The 19,258-nt window shown below is 46.0% G+C and overlaps 1 protein-coding gene across 1 annotated transcript in view; it reads left to right on the forward strand.

Moving 5' to 3' along the window:
• Positions 1–19,258, forward strand: part of MARCHF10 (membrane associated ring-CH-type finger 10) — a 95,447-nt gene that overhangs the window by 69,557 nt on the left and 6,632 nt on the right. Inside the window, exons 6-8 of the mRNA XM_007959915.1 lie at positions 3,559–3,725; positions 6,192–6,301; positions 16,616–16,729. Of these exons, the coding sequence (XP_007958106.1) occupies positions 3,559–3,725; positions 6,192–6,301; positions 16,616–16,729 (391 nt within the window). The remainder of the gene's footprint in view (positions 1–3,558; positions 3,726–6,191; positions 6,302–16,615; positions 16,730–19,258) is intronic.

The raw sequence follows: 19,258 nt of genomic DNA on the forward strand, positions 1-19,258 counted from the left end.
TCCCCATGGTTACCCTTTCCCTGTGTCCTTCTTGCCTCTGTTCCTGCCTCCCCACCTTACTTCCTGTGCAAATGCTGCCCTTCTGACCCCCCATGGTTGATTGTCCTAAGGAGTTGCATTTCCCTGATATAGTTGTTTGGCTGAGAGTTAAACCACATGAGTAAGTTCAATGCCAGGCCTGACAGGTGACTCAGGACCATAAGCTTGTGGGTTCCATCAGTCTCTATCTGACCAGTAAACCTGGTCTTTTTTATGTTTTCAAAATTTTGTTTAACATTTTTTTCTCTCCCACTCTATGCAGGATCTCTAATTTTGATCCCTGAGTGGTTGGCATTGGTAGCTGGGCGCCATCTTGTTGTTCTAGTCACAGGGTCAGATAGGCTGAGGTTTTCGTGGTCCGTTAGTCCTTTGGACTATTTCCATGCATCTTTGATCTTCTTTGCTCTGGACAAGGAGAGACCAATAGTTGCATCTTAAGGTTAAACATCTTTTCAATGTTAAATGACCATTTGTGTTCCTTCTTCTGTGAAAATTTATTTATGTTGTTGGCCTACTGTTCTTTGAGAACATCTGTCTTATTTATTTTAGCAGTCCTTGATATATTCTGGCTAGCAATCTACTCCTTTAACAGTTACGGTTAAAAATGTCCTTCCCAGTTTGTAGTTTGTCTTTTCTTTCTTTAAAATGTCTTACGATGAAAGTAAATTCTTAAGTTTAATGTAGTCACATGTATTAATCTTCTTTATGGATTGTGATTTAGATGTTGTCTTGATTAAGACATCCTTTCCAACCTGAGGTCATCATGATAGTCCTCATATTTTCTTCTAGAATCTCTAGTTTTATGGCACACATTTGGTACTTAATGTGAAGTAGATTTTAGACTCAAATGAGAATTGACTTTTAAAATGTGGTATGAGGTAAGATTTATTTTTCTCCCTTATGAATACCATAAGGAGAAATTGCCCCGGGAATCTTTCCCCACTGGTGTGCGGGGCCACTTCTGTCACATATAACACGCCTATAAATGTGTAGGTCTGTTTCAAGGCTCTTATTTTATTCCATTGTCTTTTTCTCTTTCCCTAATTCAGTACCACACCATCTTAATGTCTGCAATTTTATGTCTTCATGATTGATGATACAAAGCCTCCCTCTCCACTTTGTTCTCCTTTAATTAATTGTCTGTGACTATACTGCCTCGGAAACCCAAGGAGGGGTCACTATGAGTCAGGTTTGACTCGACGGCACATAACAACAATATATACATTTAAGAATCAGCTTTTGGAGGTTTTTATTGGAAATTCATTGAATCTAGAGATAATTTTGGGACATGTTGACATCTTTGAAGGTGCTCTGGTGGCGTAGTGGTTAACATATTTGGCTATTAACCAAAATGTTGGCAGTTCAAACCCACCAGCCACTCTGCAGGAGAAAGATAAGAGGCAGTCTGCCTCCATAAAGATTACTGCCTTGGAAATGCTATGGGGCAGGTCTGCTGTGTCCTATAGGGTCACTATGAGTCGGAATTGACTTGATGGCAGTGGTTTATCGACATCGTTGAGATACTCTTCCTTCCAAAAACTTGGTGCATCTCTCATTTATGTCTTCTTTAATGCCTTTTCAATGTCATTTTGTGGTTTTCTTTATAAAAATCTTGCACATATTTTGTTTGGTTTACTCCTACAGAGCACAGTTCTAATTCCAACACATATGGAATTGCAGGAGACAGAACCAACTCAATGGAAATCCCTAAGTACTTTATTTGTTATTAAAATCATAATTTTTGGAAAATGAATTTGCTCTGTAAACTTTCACCCAAATGACAGTTTTTTTAAAAGTGTTATCATTTTAACTATTGCTGGTGTATGGAAATGCAATTGGCTGTGTATTTTTTCTGTATTCTTGTGAAGCCCTCTTTTTAACTGGACTGTTTTGTCTGTAAATTATCTGGGGTTTGCTATGTGGAAAATAATTTGAACTGCGAATAATAAGAGTTTAACTTCTTCCTTTTCAACCCATTATTAGTTCTGACCTTACAGTGTTATACAAGTTTTCTTTAAGGACTGCTTAATTTATATTGAATGTAACTTGTAATTTGATTAGTCTCCTTTTTGAGCATATTTATAATCAATTAATCAGAATAACTTCTTAAATGTGTAATTGCTGAGGAAAGAAAATGTACATTTTTAAGGCTTTTAATGTATATTGTCAAATTGCTCATCCGGAAAGTTTTCATATTTGCAATCTCACCATTTCCAATACTGAAAATAGTTTTTAAATATTCAAGATCTCCATAATGAAAAGCTCCTTAATTCTGCTGCTTTTCACTGACCTGCCCTTTCTTGGGGAAGAAAGTCGCTTAAGAAACAGAGAGTGTACTTCTCTCTCCAGAGCAACATTCATTTCTTCCTCTCCTTTGATTTCAGTCTCTAGCCAGTTTCCTTTCCTTGACCAGGCAGTCCCCAGTCCCAAGATAATTCTGAAGAATAAAATTAAAAATCCGCTTTTGCAAATAACTCGTCAAAGGCTTCTTCAAAGCCTCCTTGCATGAATATCAACCAGCTAGTCCTCACCGCCATTTATTAGACATGAATACATGTGCTTACATTTTCATGAAATCCATCTTTATCAGACTTCAGCAGCTTACATTCTGGAATGTTGACAGAATGTGCTGGCAAGTGTGTGTTACTGGGAAGCTCACGTCTGGGTTCATCATTCATCCAAACCAATAGTGACGTCATGGCCCAGGTGATGCAAACAGGTGCTAACTGGAACGCTGGCATTCAGGGCCCTCCCAGAGGCACTCAGAAGGAAGGTCTGGCAATCTGCTTCCTAAAACAGCCACTGAAAACCCCCTGGAGCATAGTTCTACTCTGACATACGTGGGGTTGCCAGGAGTCTGAAGTGACTCCAAGGAACTGGTTTTTTGTTTTTTCTTTTCTTCTTAATATGCAACATTTTACCAGACATTGGGTACAGGTTACAGTTTGCAAAACAAGTTCACAACCCCCATTGCAGCCAGTCTGTCCACCACCCTGTGAAGTCAGTAGTAGTAGAATTATCATCATGATGACCTTGATTTTACAGAGGAGCAAAGTCCAGTAACTCAATTAAGAAAGTTTAAGTAACCTGTCCAAGGTTACACAACTCACAGGTTTCAGGGGCAGACCTCAAACCCAGGACCCCTGACCACAAATCTCTGTGCTCGTCCCCATACACACACGCGCTCACAACTTCCTCGTGGTGGCTATGCTGAGAGGAAGGCCCTTTCCCACACCTCTAGGCTGATCGAACAGCACAGCTGGTTCCCGCAGTCACCCACAAGTATCGGTAACAGCCAAGGAGCCTGGTGTCAGAATTGCTGCACCTTTACCAACAACCAGACTGGGAGGACTGTTTGGTGGGATCATAGGGACCAGTGGGCGAGCCTCGGAAGCTGTGGTGGGTACAGGATTAGGGGACTGCTCTCTCATCTTTCCCCCACTAACACCCTGGGAATAGGTGTTTGTGGAAACTGCAAACGTGTAAACGCCTGGTCACGGGGGCTTGTTTTCCGTTTAGTCTGCTGGAGGAGGACTCCGAGGAGGAGGGAGACGCGTGTCGCATCTGCCAGATAGCCGGGGGGTCCCCCAACAACCCCCTCCTGGAGCCCTGCGGCTGTGTGGGAAGCCTGCAGTTTGTTCATCAAGAGTGCCTGAAAAAGTGGCTGCAAGTGAAAATAACATCAGGTAGGTGGGGAAGGAACGCGGCAAACGTACAACGACACATAATTATTAGGAGACATCGGTGTGGGGCCCAGAGCCCTGACCGCAGAAACTGGGGGAACGTGGTGGAGTCCGGCGTTTCTGCTCACGGCCTTGAGGCAGCAGTCCGCGGGCTCTAAATGCTTTCTTTGCATTACGGGCAGAAATGATTCTTTTTCAAGTCTGAGAGAAGAATCCGGAACCTTATGCTATTGAATCCTGCCCCGCTTGAGGCCTGAGCAGAGATGCCAGCATCACCTCCCAGGAGAAAGGGAAGAGGGGAAGCGGGGTCAGTAGCGGACCCTCCACAAAGCACACGCAGCCAGGCCCAGCTAGCAGACACGTGGCAAAAATAACTCGGTGCTGGAAGCCCAGAACATACCCACTGCCGCAGCTTTGTGAAGGGAGGCGCGAAGGAGGCCGCCTCAGGAACGGAGCAAAGCTGCCTCTGTGCAGTGGGGCGAGAGAGGAGAGCGGCTGGGGTTCTCCAGAGCTGTCGTCGATGAAGAGTTCCGTGTGCTGGTTTGTCAGCTCTCTCTAACAGAACTTAGAACTGGGCGTGAAGCCCCTTCTCAACTCCCTGCAGAAGTTAAAGCCTAAATATAGCCACATCAGCAGGTCTGCTGTGATTTTCTTGGCAGAGTATAGGAGGTTTCTTTAAAACATGCTTCTAGAAATGAGAACAACTTTAACGGGGGGAAAAAAAAACCCAGCACTTGCATGCAAAGAGCTACTCGATTGGAAAATAGCTGCTGTCTTTGCGACACGCCTCTCAGGAAACTTTCCGGCATGGCCAGACCCCATCTCTCGCCTCTCCCTCGTTCTGGCGCTTGGTTATCGCCGTTCCAGGCTGCCTGGGAGACCTAGAGCGTGGCCGTGTCCCCATGGATGTTGCTGTGCTCTCACCAAGGCAGAGAAATGCCAGGTGCGGGAAATTGTGTAAATTGCCGCCTCCCAGAGCTCCTTCTCCACGAAGCACCTCCCCTAGCTTGAGAGTGTAAGACCACTGCCCGCACACGATGCGGAACCGTGCCTTCACAGGCCAAGCCGTGCACTCAGTGAAGAAACAAGCAGACCTACATTGTTACTGAGTCTGCCCTGAAGTACTTTGTCTTACTAGAAATTTCTGGTTCCAATCCACCAGCAGCTCCACGGGAGAAGCATGAGCCAGTCTGCTTCTTAAAGATTCACAGCCTTGGAAACCCTATGGGGCAGTTCTACTCTGTCCTAAAGGGGCACTGAGTCTGCATCGACTTACTGGCAGTGGGTTTGGTTTTGGAAGCATCTAGCACAGAAAAAAGTACTCACCAAACGTAGGATGAAAGTATAGCTAAATGCTTGTGCATGCTGATGCTGGTGTGGGTATGTTCAGCAGGGTTCGACATGGGACGTTCAGTAGCCTATTGCATTATGGAAAAGATGCTAAAAAAGAAAAGTCAAACAAACAAACTACAGATAAGGGATCAAGGTGTAGCCTTGTCCTTTGAAGTCTCTCCTTTACAATTTTTTTTATGTCCCTAGTGGAGAAAGATAGAACTGGGCTATAAAACTGCACACGCCCTATCTTTACCAAATAAAGGAAGATAATGAATTAATCTTCTATATTCTAATGCGTGAAATAAACACCAGTACTTCATTAGCCAAAGTGCAACAACTAATTAGAGAAAAAGTGTACCACAGAGCCTTTGTGGGGACATACAGCCAGGATGCTACATCCTCCACTTTTGTATTGGGAAAAAAAATTTGCAAGTGGGGAAAAATGCTGATGTGGGATGCCCGTTTTAACACACGAACAGAAATAACCCAGCAACAAAGGAAGCCTTCTCATGTTTCTTTTCCCAAATGAGGCTGAGCTCAGCTGAGTCCTGGCCCTGGACACTGTTATAACCACTCCCCACACCTAGCCACTGGCTCCCTCACTTTTCTCAAGTGGGAGTGTCGCCTGGGCAGGAGGAACAAAGGCAGATTTTTAGGCCACAGGTCAAAGAAAGCTTCTCTCATCCGTTTAGTGCTCGCAGATTTATTTCCTTGGATGTATGTTAGGTCAGAAAGAAAAAATAGCATGAGCCCAGTGTTCATTCTTTTTGCAAGCATCTATGTTACAGACTCAGAGCTCACATAGCAATTCCAATTTTATGAGCCATTGTGTATATATTTAATAGAAAGCAAGACCTTACTTTTTGTTGTTTAAAAGTCATGGAAATTTCACATACATGAAGCTGCATAATAATGAAAATGATTACAAAGAGTATTTGTTGGATCTCAGACTCAAGGTTATTTTCTACAGAAGATGGCTGGCTTGAAATGAAGGTCACTGATGCTCAGAATTCATAACACACACACACACACACACACACATACAAGTTCTCTCTCAAAATATTTCCTGTCCAAAATGTCAACACAAACAGATCCAGGGTTATATGTAACATATGATTCTTTATCTAATTTAAGGAGCAGACCTAAGTGCTGTGAAAACATGTGAAATGTGTAAGCGAGGCCTGCTGGTCGACCTGGAGGACCTGGACATGAACGAGTTCTACCAGAAGCACCAGCAGTCCCGGGTAAGAACGCGCCCGCCCACTCGACCTTCTCCGCTGGCCAGAAATACCAGGTGGGAACAAACTCACTTTCCCCGGCTTCAGGAATGTGGACGGCCTTGTGTGGTGTGAGAGAATGTCCTTTGAGCTCACATCTTTGACAAGCTCTGCCACTAAATTAGAACTTTGAAGAATTAGAAAGTCTTGATCATCTTGGGTTGAGGTCACCCAGGTTGCTGTCAGGGGCAAAAATAGGAAGCTGCAGTGGCCAGTTGGATACAAAGACCTAGCAAAGTCTAGCAAGTTCCATGATAAAATTTAAGTTTAAGCTGAAATAATTTAAGGGGACTCTGGTGGTGTAGTGCCTAAGACACTTGACTGCTAACCAGAAGGCTGACGGTTCAAACCCACCAGCCGCTCCTTGGAAGGCAGGTTGGGCAATCTACTTCCGTAGTGATTCCACCTCAGAAACCCAACAAGGGGTCACTATGAGTTGGATCCGGCTTGAACGCGGTGAGTTTGGAGTTTTTGGTTTTATGAATCTTAAGAAGCTCTGGTTGCACAGTGGTTAAGTATTTGAATGTTAACCAAAACATACCAGCTGCTCTGGGGGAGAAAGATGAGGCAGTGTGCTTCTGTGAAAATGTAACCCACTGCCATGGAGTTGATCCCGACTCATAGCGACCTCCATTGGGTTTCCAAGGCTCTAAATCTTTACAGAAGTAGACTGCCTTATCTTCCTCCTACAGATTAGCTGGTGGGTTTGAACCGCAACCCTTAGGGAGCAGATCTAGGTGCTGTGAAAACATGGGACATGTGAAGCAAGGCCTGCTGGTCGACCTGGAGGACTTGAACACAGGGGGTCACTATGAGTCGGAATTGACTCGATGACTGCAAGTCTGTTTTGTTTTTTTTTTGTTAACCTTGACAACACACAACAACAGTTTAATAGCAATAAGAGCAAAACAAGAAGTCAGGTTGGAGATGGATCCCAATTTACATATCAAGTGATTCTGGGTTAAGGAACTAAATGCTTTACTCAAAGTTAAGAAACATGAGTTCAGTGCCTACCAGGCCCAGTCGCTGTTGAATCCGCTCCGATTCACATGGCCCCATGTGTGTTGGATTAGACCTGTGCTCCATGAGAAGGTCAGAGGCTCGGTTTTTAGAAGGAGATCACCAGGTGTTCTTCCAAGGCACCTCTGGGTGGATTCAAGCCTTCAGAGACTTTGGTTAGTAGCTGAGCACGTTAACTGTTTGCCTGCTGGGTGCTCTTTAACATCTAGTGAATTTACTCTCCTGGGGCATTTGGATTATAGTTCTAATACTGTGAATAGAGTTAGTTAACTTTAGGTGAGGGAGAGGGTGGGTGGTGATTTATGCCGGGGTAATAGTTCATCACCCGATCGTCAGGCAAACCATCTTCCCTATAGAGCTGCAGGACAGCAGACAGAAGTCACAGGCCACGTGCGGCTACTAAGCACCTGAAATGTGACTGCAGCTAACTGAGATGTGCTGTGGGAAATACCCGCCAGGCTTCTAAAAACCAAAAAAACCAAACTCACTGCCGTCGAGTCGGATCTGACTCATAGCAACCCCTCTTTGGGTTTCCAAGGTGGTATTCTCTACAGAAGTAGATTGCCTAACTTTCCTTCCAAGGAGTGGCTGGTGGGCTTGAACCACCAGCCTTCTGGTTAGCAGTCAAGTGCCTTAGGTACTATGCTACCAGAGCTCCTTTAAATAAAATAGATTGTTAAAATTAATTTCACCTTTTTTCTTTGTTCCCACTTTTTTTAATGTGGCTACTAGACATTTTTGGGTCACAGATGTGATTGGCATTTCTGGTTCACATTCTATTTCCATTGGACAGTGCTGGTCTAGAAGATGCCTTGCGCATAATAAGTCAATAAATATTTTCAAATAAAAATTGCCCATCGTTACTATTATAATTTAAGACTGCCCTTCCTTATAACATAATTAGAAAAGATGACTAACAGTCATGACTATAAAGCGCACAATTTTAAAACTATAAAATCATCGTCAACAATCAAAATGTCACTTCTACTTCAGATCATCTCAGATCATTAGTTGTATCCATATTTTTTTTTTTTTTTTTTCAGTAAAAAACAAAGCTGTGTCAAAATGATCTATGTGATTCTGGGCAATTCTGCAGTTTCTTTTTTTCTTTTTTTTTTTTTTTTTGATGAGGGCTGCTAGATGTAGAGCCAAAAAATGATAAGACAAGAGGGGATTTAAACAGTTCAATTAGCAAGCTTGGTGAATTGGACATAATGTTAAACCAGCATTGCAGAACTGCAGAGACTGGGCCTCAGGAAGTTGGCAAAAAAAAAAAAAAAAGGAGAGAGAGAAAGAGCGTGCACATTTCCTGAGAAATAAATTCAGTATTTTTGAGTCTGTTTTTGAGGCCTGAGGGTCTCTCATCAGTCAGTTGTGTTCCCAAGACACTGAGAGCTGAGATGGGAAGCAGAAACAGCTCCCATCCTGGGGGTCAAAACACTGCAAGGAACCAGCCATTCTGAGTGTCTGAGGTCAGGTACCAGGCAGCGTACAGACACAGCCTGTGTGGTCATCTCAACACACAGGGCATTTCAGGAGACAGATCCTGTCAGGCTTGCTGAGGAGAATATGTCTAGGTGAGGCTGGGTTACCACACCCTGCCAGAATGGGTGCACACATCACAAATGCCATCAATCCCAGGGGTGCCGTGCCTAATACAGGTCCCCTTAGGTCTCAAGAATTTTCAGAGTGTTCTACTGCTGCCAAGCTGCTGCTCCCATATATTGTCCCTTTACTATAAACAGTAATATTTATAGTATTGGGCCACTGACAGCAAATTCTTGCAGTTGTACTAAAATCTCTGCACTCAGGTAACCAGAGGCAATCTGGCCCACTGCAAAGCACACACACATCTTTGAATAAGATCTGAACCTAGATCTTAGTTCCTTCCCCAAGGTTGCTGTGTGACCCCAGGGAAGCTACGTAAACTCTCTGGACCTCAGTTCTCTCATCTGTGGGAAGGGGGCAGGCTGGAGGTAGGAAAAGCCACAAGTACATCCCATAATGCAGTGTTTGTCGAGAGAAGGCTCTCAGTAAATATCAGCTGCCATATTACAGCCACAAAGAAGTGTAGTCTCTTTGGCACTCAAGGAAGAAAGCTAAACCAGGCTAGAGACCACCATTGAACAAACAAAGCCAAGAGTCATACCCATATTCTTGGCCTCATTGCATCCTCCTAGCTGAGACAACCAGCCACAAGCCCATTCTAGAAAAAACTGTGAAAGTAATTGTGTCAGTTAGAACAGGAAGTGGATGCTCTGGTAGCATAGTACCTAAGGCACTTGACTGTTAACCAGAAGGCTGACGGTTCAAACCCACCAGCCACTCCTCAGAAGGAAGGTTGGGCAATCTACTTCCCTAGTGATACTGCCTTGGAAACCCAAGGAGGGGCCGCTATGAGTCGGGGCCGACTCGATGGCAAATAACAACAACAACAGAACAGGAAGTAGGGGATGGCATGCTCAAATGAGATGCCTGATGAGCAGTGAGTGAAGGGCAAAAATGTTGGCATTAAGAGAAACCAATGAGGAATGGTGAAGCCCTCTGGGACCAGCATGTGACCACCACAGTGATGATGACCACCACCACCACCGCCCCCCATAGTCCTGAAATGAGACGGGCAGTTTCTGGATTGGGGGGAGGACTGTAGCTGTAGAGAGGGTCAGCCAACAGCACGTGGTCTTCAGTGGAGGAGAGCAGCCCTACCATCCACTGCCAGGCAGAGAGGAAACAGTGGGAACAAATACCCCCGCCTCTCTCCTCCCACCCTCTGGTCTCCTGCCAGTGCCTCCCATTGGCCAAACCCAACAGGAAACCAGAGGACAAGGGAGCCTAGTTGATATAATCCATGGAGGTCAGCCTCCAGGACACAGAGCAGGCTAGAAAGTAGCTCTGGAGGGGAAAATGGAAAATATCCAGCATGGTAATTATTCTACATGGAAGTAGGAAAGATTTTAAATTAGTTTCAGTGAGAAGTTGACAGGCCATCAAAGCCTTTTGAAAATGCCCTTCATTATAATCACAGGTGGAGACTAGATTGACGGACCCACCCTGGTGTGAGAACAATGTCCCAAGGCCCAATGTGCAATGTTTATCTGCTGATAGAAAGCAGCTGAGCGCTCACACTCTCCCAGCAGTTCTGATTGTCCTCATGGCCTGTTGTGAATTTTATCGAGTCTGTTTGCTAACAGCTGAGCTAAACTCGAGAGGCAAGAGAAGTGTGGCTTAGATGACTTCAGTAATTTTCTGCAGATAAAGACTGAGCTAACTGTTGTTTAACATAAAGATTCTAGGATGTAACAAAACTTCCTCTCATCCCAGACACGGGGAGTTCCCTGTGAGGACAAGCTCCATTGGGCAGGTCCCTCAGCCTGGTCTTGGAAGTTGATCTATGCACCTGTACCTCTGAGGACCTTGGCCTTCCCTTCACTCCCAAACCTTGGCTCGTCTGAGCCTCCTTCACCAACTCACAATGTGCTTCACTCTTTGCCAGTTGGTTCCCTTGTCGAGAAGGGGGTTGGCTGGTGCCAAATCTAGACGCTGTGCAAGAAAAGGAACACGGCCGGGAATAGCCTAGGGCTGCTTTCAGCTCAGCTCTCGTATAATCAACTTTTTTTAAAATGTTTTTTTTTTTCTTTTTTGGCTTTTATTTAATTACATAAATCATAAACACACGCAAAACTTTTCCAAAATTAACCATCCAGAAATAATAACTTTTTTTTTTTTTAACATAATGTCTTTTTCCCCTTCTCTCTCTCTTTTTGGTGTATTAAAATACTGATGTCCAAACCACAACCCAAGAAATTCTGATGTAATTGGTCTGGGATGGGGCCAGGTATCACTATACAATATATAAAATTCTATGTTATCCATATTTTATCGAATTTTTTGTTGTATTATTTTACCATAGTAGAAAATACTGTGGTAAAATATCCATAACATAAGATTTTAACTGCCTTTGTGTGTGTGTGTGTGTTTTGTTTTCCTTATTTATTTTTTGCCCCAATTTCCTAGAAAGGCATTAAAGTTGACATTACAGTTTTCCTTCCTTGGCTTGGTCTGCAGCAACCCCATGCAGTGGCACGAAGGCAACTCCAGAGAAAGTGACTCCTAAATGTGCTGATTGGCTGATGGGAGTCATTTTTTTTTTTACAAAGAATGGTACTCCATGTCACCATCCATTGCTATCCCATTATTTGCTTCTTTGAGGATGGGGAACAGTATTCTTAATAATCTCAGCCCTTTTCTATGGCACTAGAACCATTTTGTAAGGCAGTCGTCAATTCGTGTGGTACAAAGACTTTTCCACCAGGAATTGTCATCACCCCAATATAAAGGGACTGATTTGCCGAAGAAGGAGCAGCAGTGGGTGGTGGTAACTAACTTCAAACACTCACTGAGTGCCTACTGTGTGTCAGACACTGTGCTCGTGGTGCCATGCTGGCTGACTTCTAACAAAGAGACCGTAAGTGAGCCATAACCGTGAAGTACTTCGGTTAGAACACAGATGTGCAGGCAGCTGGGGGAACATCTGCAGAGGGATCTGACCTGGTCTCAGGACCAACCTTGTCTGCAGAAGAGGTGTTTAAGACTGTTGGGGGTGACATCTGAGACATCTTAGACCGCAGATCAGACGCACGCCCACAGGTGCCCTGCAGCACTGTGACTGGTCGCTGAGGGTGCGGAGGGGCTTCAATCAGAGCATGTTGTCCTGGTTGGCTTCTGGGCCTCTGGGCAGCAGCTACTAACCATTGGCCTTTAGTTTAGAGCAGTGGTTCTTAAAGATCAGTGGGCCCTAGACCAGTAGCATTAATATCACTTGGGAACTTGTTAGAAATGTGCATTCTTAGTCCCCACCCCAGACTCACTGATGGGTGTAGACGTGTCCTGCCAGTGTATTTTAACAGGCCCGTGGTTTCCCAGGGATTCTGAGGCATGTTATAATTGGACTAGAGTCCAAGGTCATTCTTGAATGGGCCACGGTTTGGTCCACAATTACACTTCTTTTTCTCATTCTTTCTTCTGCGTACTCAACACCATGTGTTACTATATACATAGCATACACTATCTACCAGGCACACAGGAGCAAATGAGGCAGACCTGGCCCTTGCCCTCGAAGATCTTATGCCCAGTGGGTTTCCCGGAATCCAGTCTTTAACTCCTGCTTCTCATAGGATGTTTCTGCTTTGTAAAATACTGCTTCCACTTCTCTTTGCTCCTTTTACCATAATGCCTTGGGGAATCAGGAAGAGCTGGGATGCTTTTCCCCTTCTGTAAATGGAGTCACTGGCCCTGTGGAATTTAGACTCTTTGCCCAAAGTCATGGCATTCCATGGCTCCAGGCTGGCTCTCTTATGTAACAGTACTTTTTGTGTCAGATGAGTTTCTGGAGCCCTTCGCCCACCGTGTGATAAAGATGTGCTCCTGCCATCTTTCCAATGTAGCAGAGGAGGGTCTCAGCAAGCCTCTGGCTGGCATTGCTCAGAAGCACAGGCCTGGCCCTGCTCCATCCCAGCCAAGGGCAGATGTCCTCAGACACATGCAGTCACCTAATCACCCTCAAACCTGGGAGCAGCTCTCAAACATTTGTGAAGACTTTGCTGGGATGTTCTGCCAAGCTGTCAGCATCTTCTGGTGGATGACATTGAGAATTTCCATCAGTAGTCAATCTCTTGGCCAAAGTGAACGTCAACAAAATGAAGCGGGGAGGCAGGAGGAAAGGAGGAGAAACAGCTGGCAGGCAGGCTGAGCTCTTTCCCCAGCTCTTGTCCACAGCGTCACATGCCTTCTCCTTGTCAGGCCGCCCACCCTCTCCTCCCACTCCCACCCTCTCCTCCCACTCCCACCCCTTCATTGTGGTGCACAAAAGGGAAACGTGCGTGGGAGTCAGCATGTGACAAGACTGGTCTGGAGTAGCTCTGATAAATAACGCTCCGAAATCGAGTTCATTTTGCCCCTGCAGAGCCAACACTGAGGCACTCTCAGATACCAGATCCCTCCCACTTGTAGCTGGGAGCAGAAAGCATGACTCTGAGTTGCAAACACCCACTCCCATTGGCTGGCCAAGCCCCTTTGTGGCGCATCCCTGGCTTTGCGGGCGCATACAACCCGCAAAGGGCACACGTAAAGGAGCTCAGCCCGCGAGATTTATGGTGCCGGGTGACAGGCCCCCTCCCACAGACCAGAGAAGAGACACAATCTGCTAGAAGTGACTTTTCAAATGATCTGCAGAAAACATTAGTGGCTATTTTCCCATCTGCATGCCTCTGGGCCTTATTGAGTCATAAAAAGTAAATGATTTCCCCTGAATGTTTTGACAAACCTGATAGTTCCCAGCCATTCCCTCGCTGATTGATTTGCCGTTATGCATGGGGATTGAAGTGCGCAAAAAGGGTCACAGGCAAGACTCTCAGGGGACAGAACCAGAGTCCAGTAGGCAGGGCTGCCTGCGGGAAGATGCTGTGGCTGAGAAAACAAACAAATAGCAAGGCTTGGTTGGTTGGAGGAGCTACAAAGCACAGGAGGAAGGCTTCCCAAAGGAGGTAGCTTGTCGCACAACCTCAAAGGAGGTGGCAGGCACCAACTCACTTGTGAGAAGGTGGCAGGAGGTAATTAAAACAGAAGAAATTAAAACAGGCAATCTCCTCTCTAGGCTAAGGCCCAACGAGCTCAGAAACTATGGCCAGAGGCTACAGATAGGAGGCCTCACTCACTGCTCGGCTTCCTCACATGAGCCTGGAAGAGCAGGTCAGTAGGTTGCAGGCGGCCCTGTGAGCAGTGACCCTGCAGGCCTGCTGTCACCAAGATCCCCGAGCTGGCACAGGTCCAGGAGGAACAGTGTATGGGGCCTTGCTGGACTTCAGCACCTCTTCTGGCAGCAACTTTGTCCCGGAAATGGTGTGCTGGGTGCCAACTTCCTGAGCTACCCTTGATCTAATGGGAACAGGGACATGGGCCTGGACTGCTGTGGAAGGAAGGAAGATGAGGTGCTGAAGTGGCCACTGGCTCAAGTTCGAGCTTTGAGTCTCCTGGGAAAACACAACTTTGACCTTTCCCAAGGGTGATGTAAAAGGCCATGGCCTCTGCTGGGAATGTTAGTCCCTGGGGCCTGCACTGCCTGAGCACCGTCCGGCCCATCCCAGAGCACCCCCACGCTGTACCACGGGGACTGGGCATGAGGACAGATGGGGGATTAGAGAAGCTTCCCCTGTCTGCCTGTCTTCTGCAGAGGGGGAGGAGTCCTTACTAATACCACTAATTCACTGACAAATGAGGTCTGTGAAGGGTCCAAAGGGTGAGGCCTTGCAGTGTAACAAAGGGAGCCAAGGACAGAGGAGGCATTGTCAGCCAGATGGCACGCACCTCCCTATGTCACTCCTGTTGGGAAGATGCACAAAAAAATAAACTCTCCCCTCAACAAAAAGCAGAAACATTACCAAGTACGAGATATGACATAGAAGACAAAGACAAACGCTTATTAGGAGTCCTGGAGTAGAGGAATGACTGGAGTGATGGGGAGGTCACTAAGGAGGTGAATTTTGTGACAGCCATAAATTAAGGAAATTAAGAGTATGGTCTGGGAAAAAGAGGGGAGAGGGGCATTTCAAACAGGTGCGTGAAAACAAGCCAACAGCCTGAAATGGGAGGAGCATGAGCAAAGGCACTGAGGTCCACAGTACCACCTGAGACCCTGCAGGGCAGATAGATGCTCTCTGGGGGTTCAGTGACAACAGAGTGGCTGGGGCAGGGGCCTTCACTGAGACCATCACTAGGCCCAGCTGTAAAAAGAGGAACTTAGAGACCTAAGGCCTGGGGCTCTGTCTCTGGGCAAATGAGGAATCTAGGAAGATAAAACGCATCCTCAGACCCTCCCACCAAAAGAAGTCTGCCTTTCTAAGACATACATCTCATTGTGTCTACTCCTCTGCTCAAAGATATCAGCAGCACCATGTTACGTAAAGGTGAAGTCCAAACTCCTCTGTTCTGTCTCCCCAGATCATGGCAACCATGTTTTAAGTCCAGAACACTTTCTCTGCCCCTGTCTCTTTGCTGGCAGCAACTCTGTCTGAAAGGCCCTCTACACCCCTCACACCATCTACCAAAGTTCTGCCATCTGGCCAGGGCCACCAAGGACCACCTCCTCCAGGAAGCCTTCCTTCATGTCATACTCAACCAACCTTTCTTCCCTTCTCCATCTGCATTGCAGCCCTGGATACATCCAGCTTGTGTTAGAGCTGCTTATGAACGAGCCTCTCTCCTATATCACATGATGCGTCTTAGTTCCCTACCAGTAAAACCAGTTGCTTCCAGCTCATGACGACTCGTGTGTGTCAGAATTGTGCTCCACGGGGTTTCCGATGGCTGATTTTTTAAGTAGATTATCAGGTCTTCTGAGGTTCCTCTGGATGAACTTGAACCTCCAATCTTACAGATAGCAGCCGAACACATTAACTGTTCATACCACCCAGGACACCGATTAGTTTCCTAAGATGCCATAACAAATTACCACAAGCTGGGAGGCTTGAGACAACAGACCCTTATATTCTCTCAAGGTCTGGAGGCCAGAAGGCTGGTATCAGGAGGGCTATGCTCCCCCCATTGGCTCTAGAGGAGAGTCTGTCTTTGCTTCTTACAGCTCCTGGGGGCTCCAGGTGTTCCTTGGATGGGGGCATCATGACTTCAGTCTTCGTGCCTCTGTCTTCACATGGGCTTCTCATGATTCTGCCTGAATCAAGTCTCTCCTTCAGCCTTCTTCTTATAAAGGCCTGACACTGGATTTAGGGTCCACCCCGATAATCCAAGATGATGTCATCTCAAGATCCTTAGTTACATCTACATCTTATTTTTCCAAATAAGGCCACATTCACGTGTTCCTGGGTCAGGACATGGACATAGCTTTATTGGGGGCCACCTTCGACACACTACAGGGTCCCAGCAGGTCCTGTGTTCCCCACAACACCCAACACAAAGTTTTGTCTATTTAACTGTTCAGTAAACGTCTGTGGAACGAGATGGAGCCTGGAGAGCGGTGCTTTGTCAGAGCGTCCTCCTCTAGGTGGTGAGAATCCAAGGAGGACAGCCGCCCTGGCCTCTGCCCTGGATCTCTTCCCGCCCCATGCTCTGGCCTCCACAGATAGGCCTTGTCTTGGAGGTCGAGTTCTCGTCCCATTTCTTCCCACTTTTTGACCTTGTTCCCCACCCCACGATCTGGATCGTTAATATTTTACACATGAACTTAAGAGCTTTCTTTTCCTTATTTAGGCACAAAATGAGCTGATGAATTCAGGCTTGTACCTGGTGCTGTTGCTTCACCTCTATGAGCAGAGGTTTGCAGAACTAATGAGACTCAACTACAGCCGGGTTGCGAGAGAGAGGGTAAGTCTGGCTCTTACCGGGAGCCATCTGGCAACAGCCCTCAAAACCTAGCAGTTTTGCTTATTAGATGTACAATCTGCTGAGGTCCTCACGGTCACTTGGTAGGATATGGGATTGTCATTGCTAAGACTAAGACTTAGCAATTGTGGCATACACACAGTGGCTGTCTGGCTGAAAAGTGATAATCACATCGTTTACTATTAAACTTAAGTAGTAATTAAATGGTTATCAATGATCATATAAGTGAGTATCCATGGGTATCTACCCCCCTAAAATAGAAGCCAGCAAGGTTGCTAAGACTGGGAATGCATCATGTATGGGCATGCCCACTGCCCAAGCATGGAGGGTCTATGAGAACCTGGACCTCCCCTATGGGAGAGCTGTTTAAATAGCAATCAAACCGTAAGAGAGGCCTCTCTGTGTATTTTGTTTTGGAGCCCATGGTAAATAGTGCCAGTGTGTGTATGTGTTAGTGTGTGCATGTGTGTGACTGCTGGAGGAGACAGACTGCCAAAGAAATAGAAGTTCTGATGTATTACCATTTTTCATTAGAGAACTGACAATGTATTTACCAAGAAGAATCATGGGTGGCTTCCCTTTCTTTAACAAGAAAACCAGGGCTCTAGGAGGCTGCATGGTGCAGAAAGAGAATTTTGGCTCTACAAGTAACAGGTGGCTAGTCTTAGCAACATCCTTAATGCTCAGTGGAATCATCCTTATGGAAAAACGAGGGCACTGGACTGGCTGACTTCTCAAGTGTCCTAGTTTACTTGGTTACTGCTCTGGTTACCTAGTGCTGCTCTGACAGGAATACACCATAAATGGGATGGTTTTAACAAAGAGGAGTTTATTCTCTTACAGAATAGTTTGGAGGCTAAAAGTCCAAGTTCAAAGTGCCACGCTCTAGGGGCTGGGTAGCCCTCAACTTGGGGCTTTAGCTCTGCCTCTTGCTCCCAGCCCACTGAAGCTGGAGGCTTTTCTTCACTCAGGAAACTGCTGGCTGCTGAGGCTGAGAAGCCCGAGGTCAACAGATAAAATGGCACAGTCCTAATACTACCAAACCACACAGCAGACCATTGATTCAAGTCCCATTAACAGTCCCAATATCAGCAGACAATATGGCAGGCTGCTGAATAATGATTTGGCAACATGCAGAGTTCAAGCATGCCAAAAGCTGGAGACCTTCCTCAAAGTTGCTTCTTATATACTGGAAGCCGACCACATCTCTAAAGCAGCTAGTCAGCTGCTCTAGTAGAGTCCACCATGGAGTTAATTATCAATCTCACCATGGGGAGTAACTACATTCAGCTGCCCAGCCACTCAAAACCAGGCCCAGCCAAGTTCATACATAACCTTAACTACCACAGTCATTGTCAAGTCAGATCCATGAACCCCAAGGGACTTCTTAGCTATCTAGTGCTGCTGTGACAGAAATACCACAAGCAGATGGCTTTAACAAACTTACTCTCTCACAGTTTAGGAGGCTAGAATTCTGAATTCAGGGTGCTAGCTCTAGGGGAAGGCTTTCTCTCTCTTTTGACTCACAGTTTAGGAAAAAGGTATTCCTTGGACATCTCCATGTGTCTTGGCATATATCTAACCCTGGGTCTAGGAGGTTCTCAGCTTAGGGACCCTGGGTCCAAAGGATGTGCTCCACGCCTGGCTCTTCTTTCTTGGTGGTAGTAGGTCCCTCTGATCTCTGCTCACTTGTTTAATCTTTCTTATATCTCAAAAGAGGGACCTTGGTGGCTAAGTGGTACCTTAGTGCCTAAGGCATTTGACTGCTCACCAGAAGGCTGGCAGTTCAAACCTACCAGCCACTCCTCGGAAGGAAGACTGGGCAATCTACTTCAGTAGAGATACCACCTCGGAAACCCAAGGAAGGGTCGCTATGAGTCAGAACCAACTCAACAGTAGTGAGTTTGGTTTGGTTTATCTCAAAAGAGATTGACTCAAGACTCAACCTAGTCCTGTAGACTGTATCCTGCCTCATTAACATCATGAGAGAGGTGAGAATTTACAGCATAGGAAATAATTACATTAGAGCACAAAACAGAGGATAATTATTTAATACTGAGGCTCATGGCCCAGCCAGGTTGATATTTTGGGGGCACACAGTCTAATCCATAACAACTTCTTTCTTCATTAAATGCTTCTCTGTGGCCAGGCCAGGAGAGAGCATTGCCAGGCCAGGGTACCCTTCCTTCAAGGTTGTGCCAGGGGCTGTTATGCTTTGACTTTATGTATTCTCAGAACACCCTTGAAACTTAGAATTTGACCACCACTCATGTCAGGAGGTCATGAGCAGAAAGTGAGCCAGGGTTTCAGTGGACAAGCCACCAAAGCTGCCATAAAACAGTTCAAGGGGAACTCTGCCACCCAAGTACCGCTCTTTCTTCTTTCTCTTCACTTTTTTCTCTTCTTCCTTTTCTTCTCCTCCTTTCTGTTTCTACCTCTCTTTGCTCTCCTCTCCTCTCTTCCTACAAATGGACAAGAGGCATCTGCTGGCTTCAGTCACTGCTTGGAGGT

This window comes from Orycteropus afer, unplaced genomic scaffold, assembly GCF_000298275.1.
Source record: "Orycteropus afer afer isolate SDZICR_OR568_19922 unplaced genomic scaffold, OryAfe1.0 scaffold00018, whole genome shotgun sequence".
Classification (NCBI taxonomy): Eukaryota; Metazoa; Chordata; class Mammalia; order Tubulidentata; family Orycteropodidae; genus Orycteropus; species Orycteropus afer.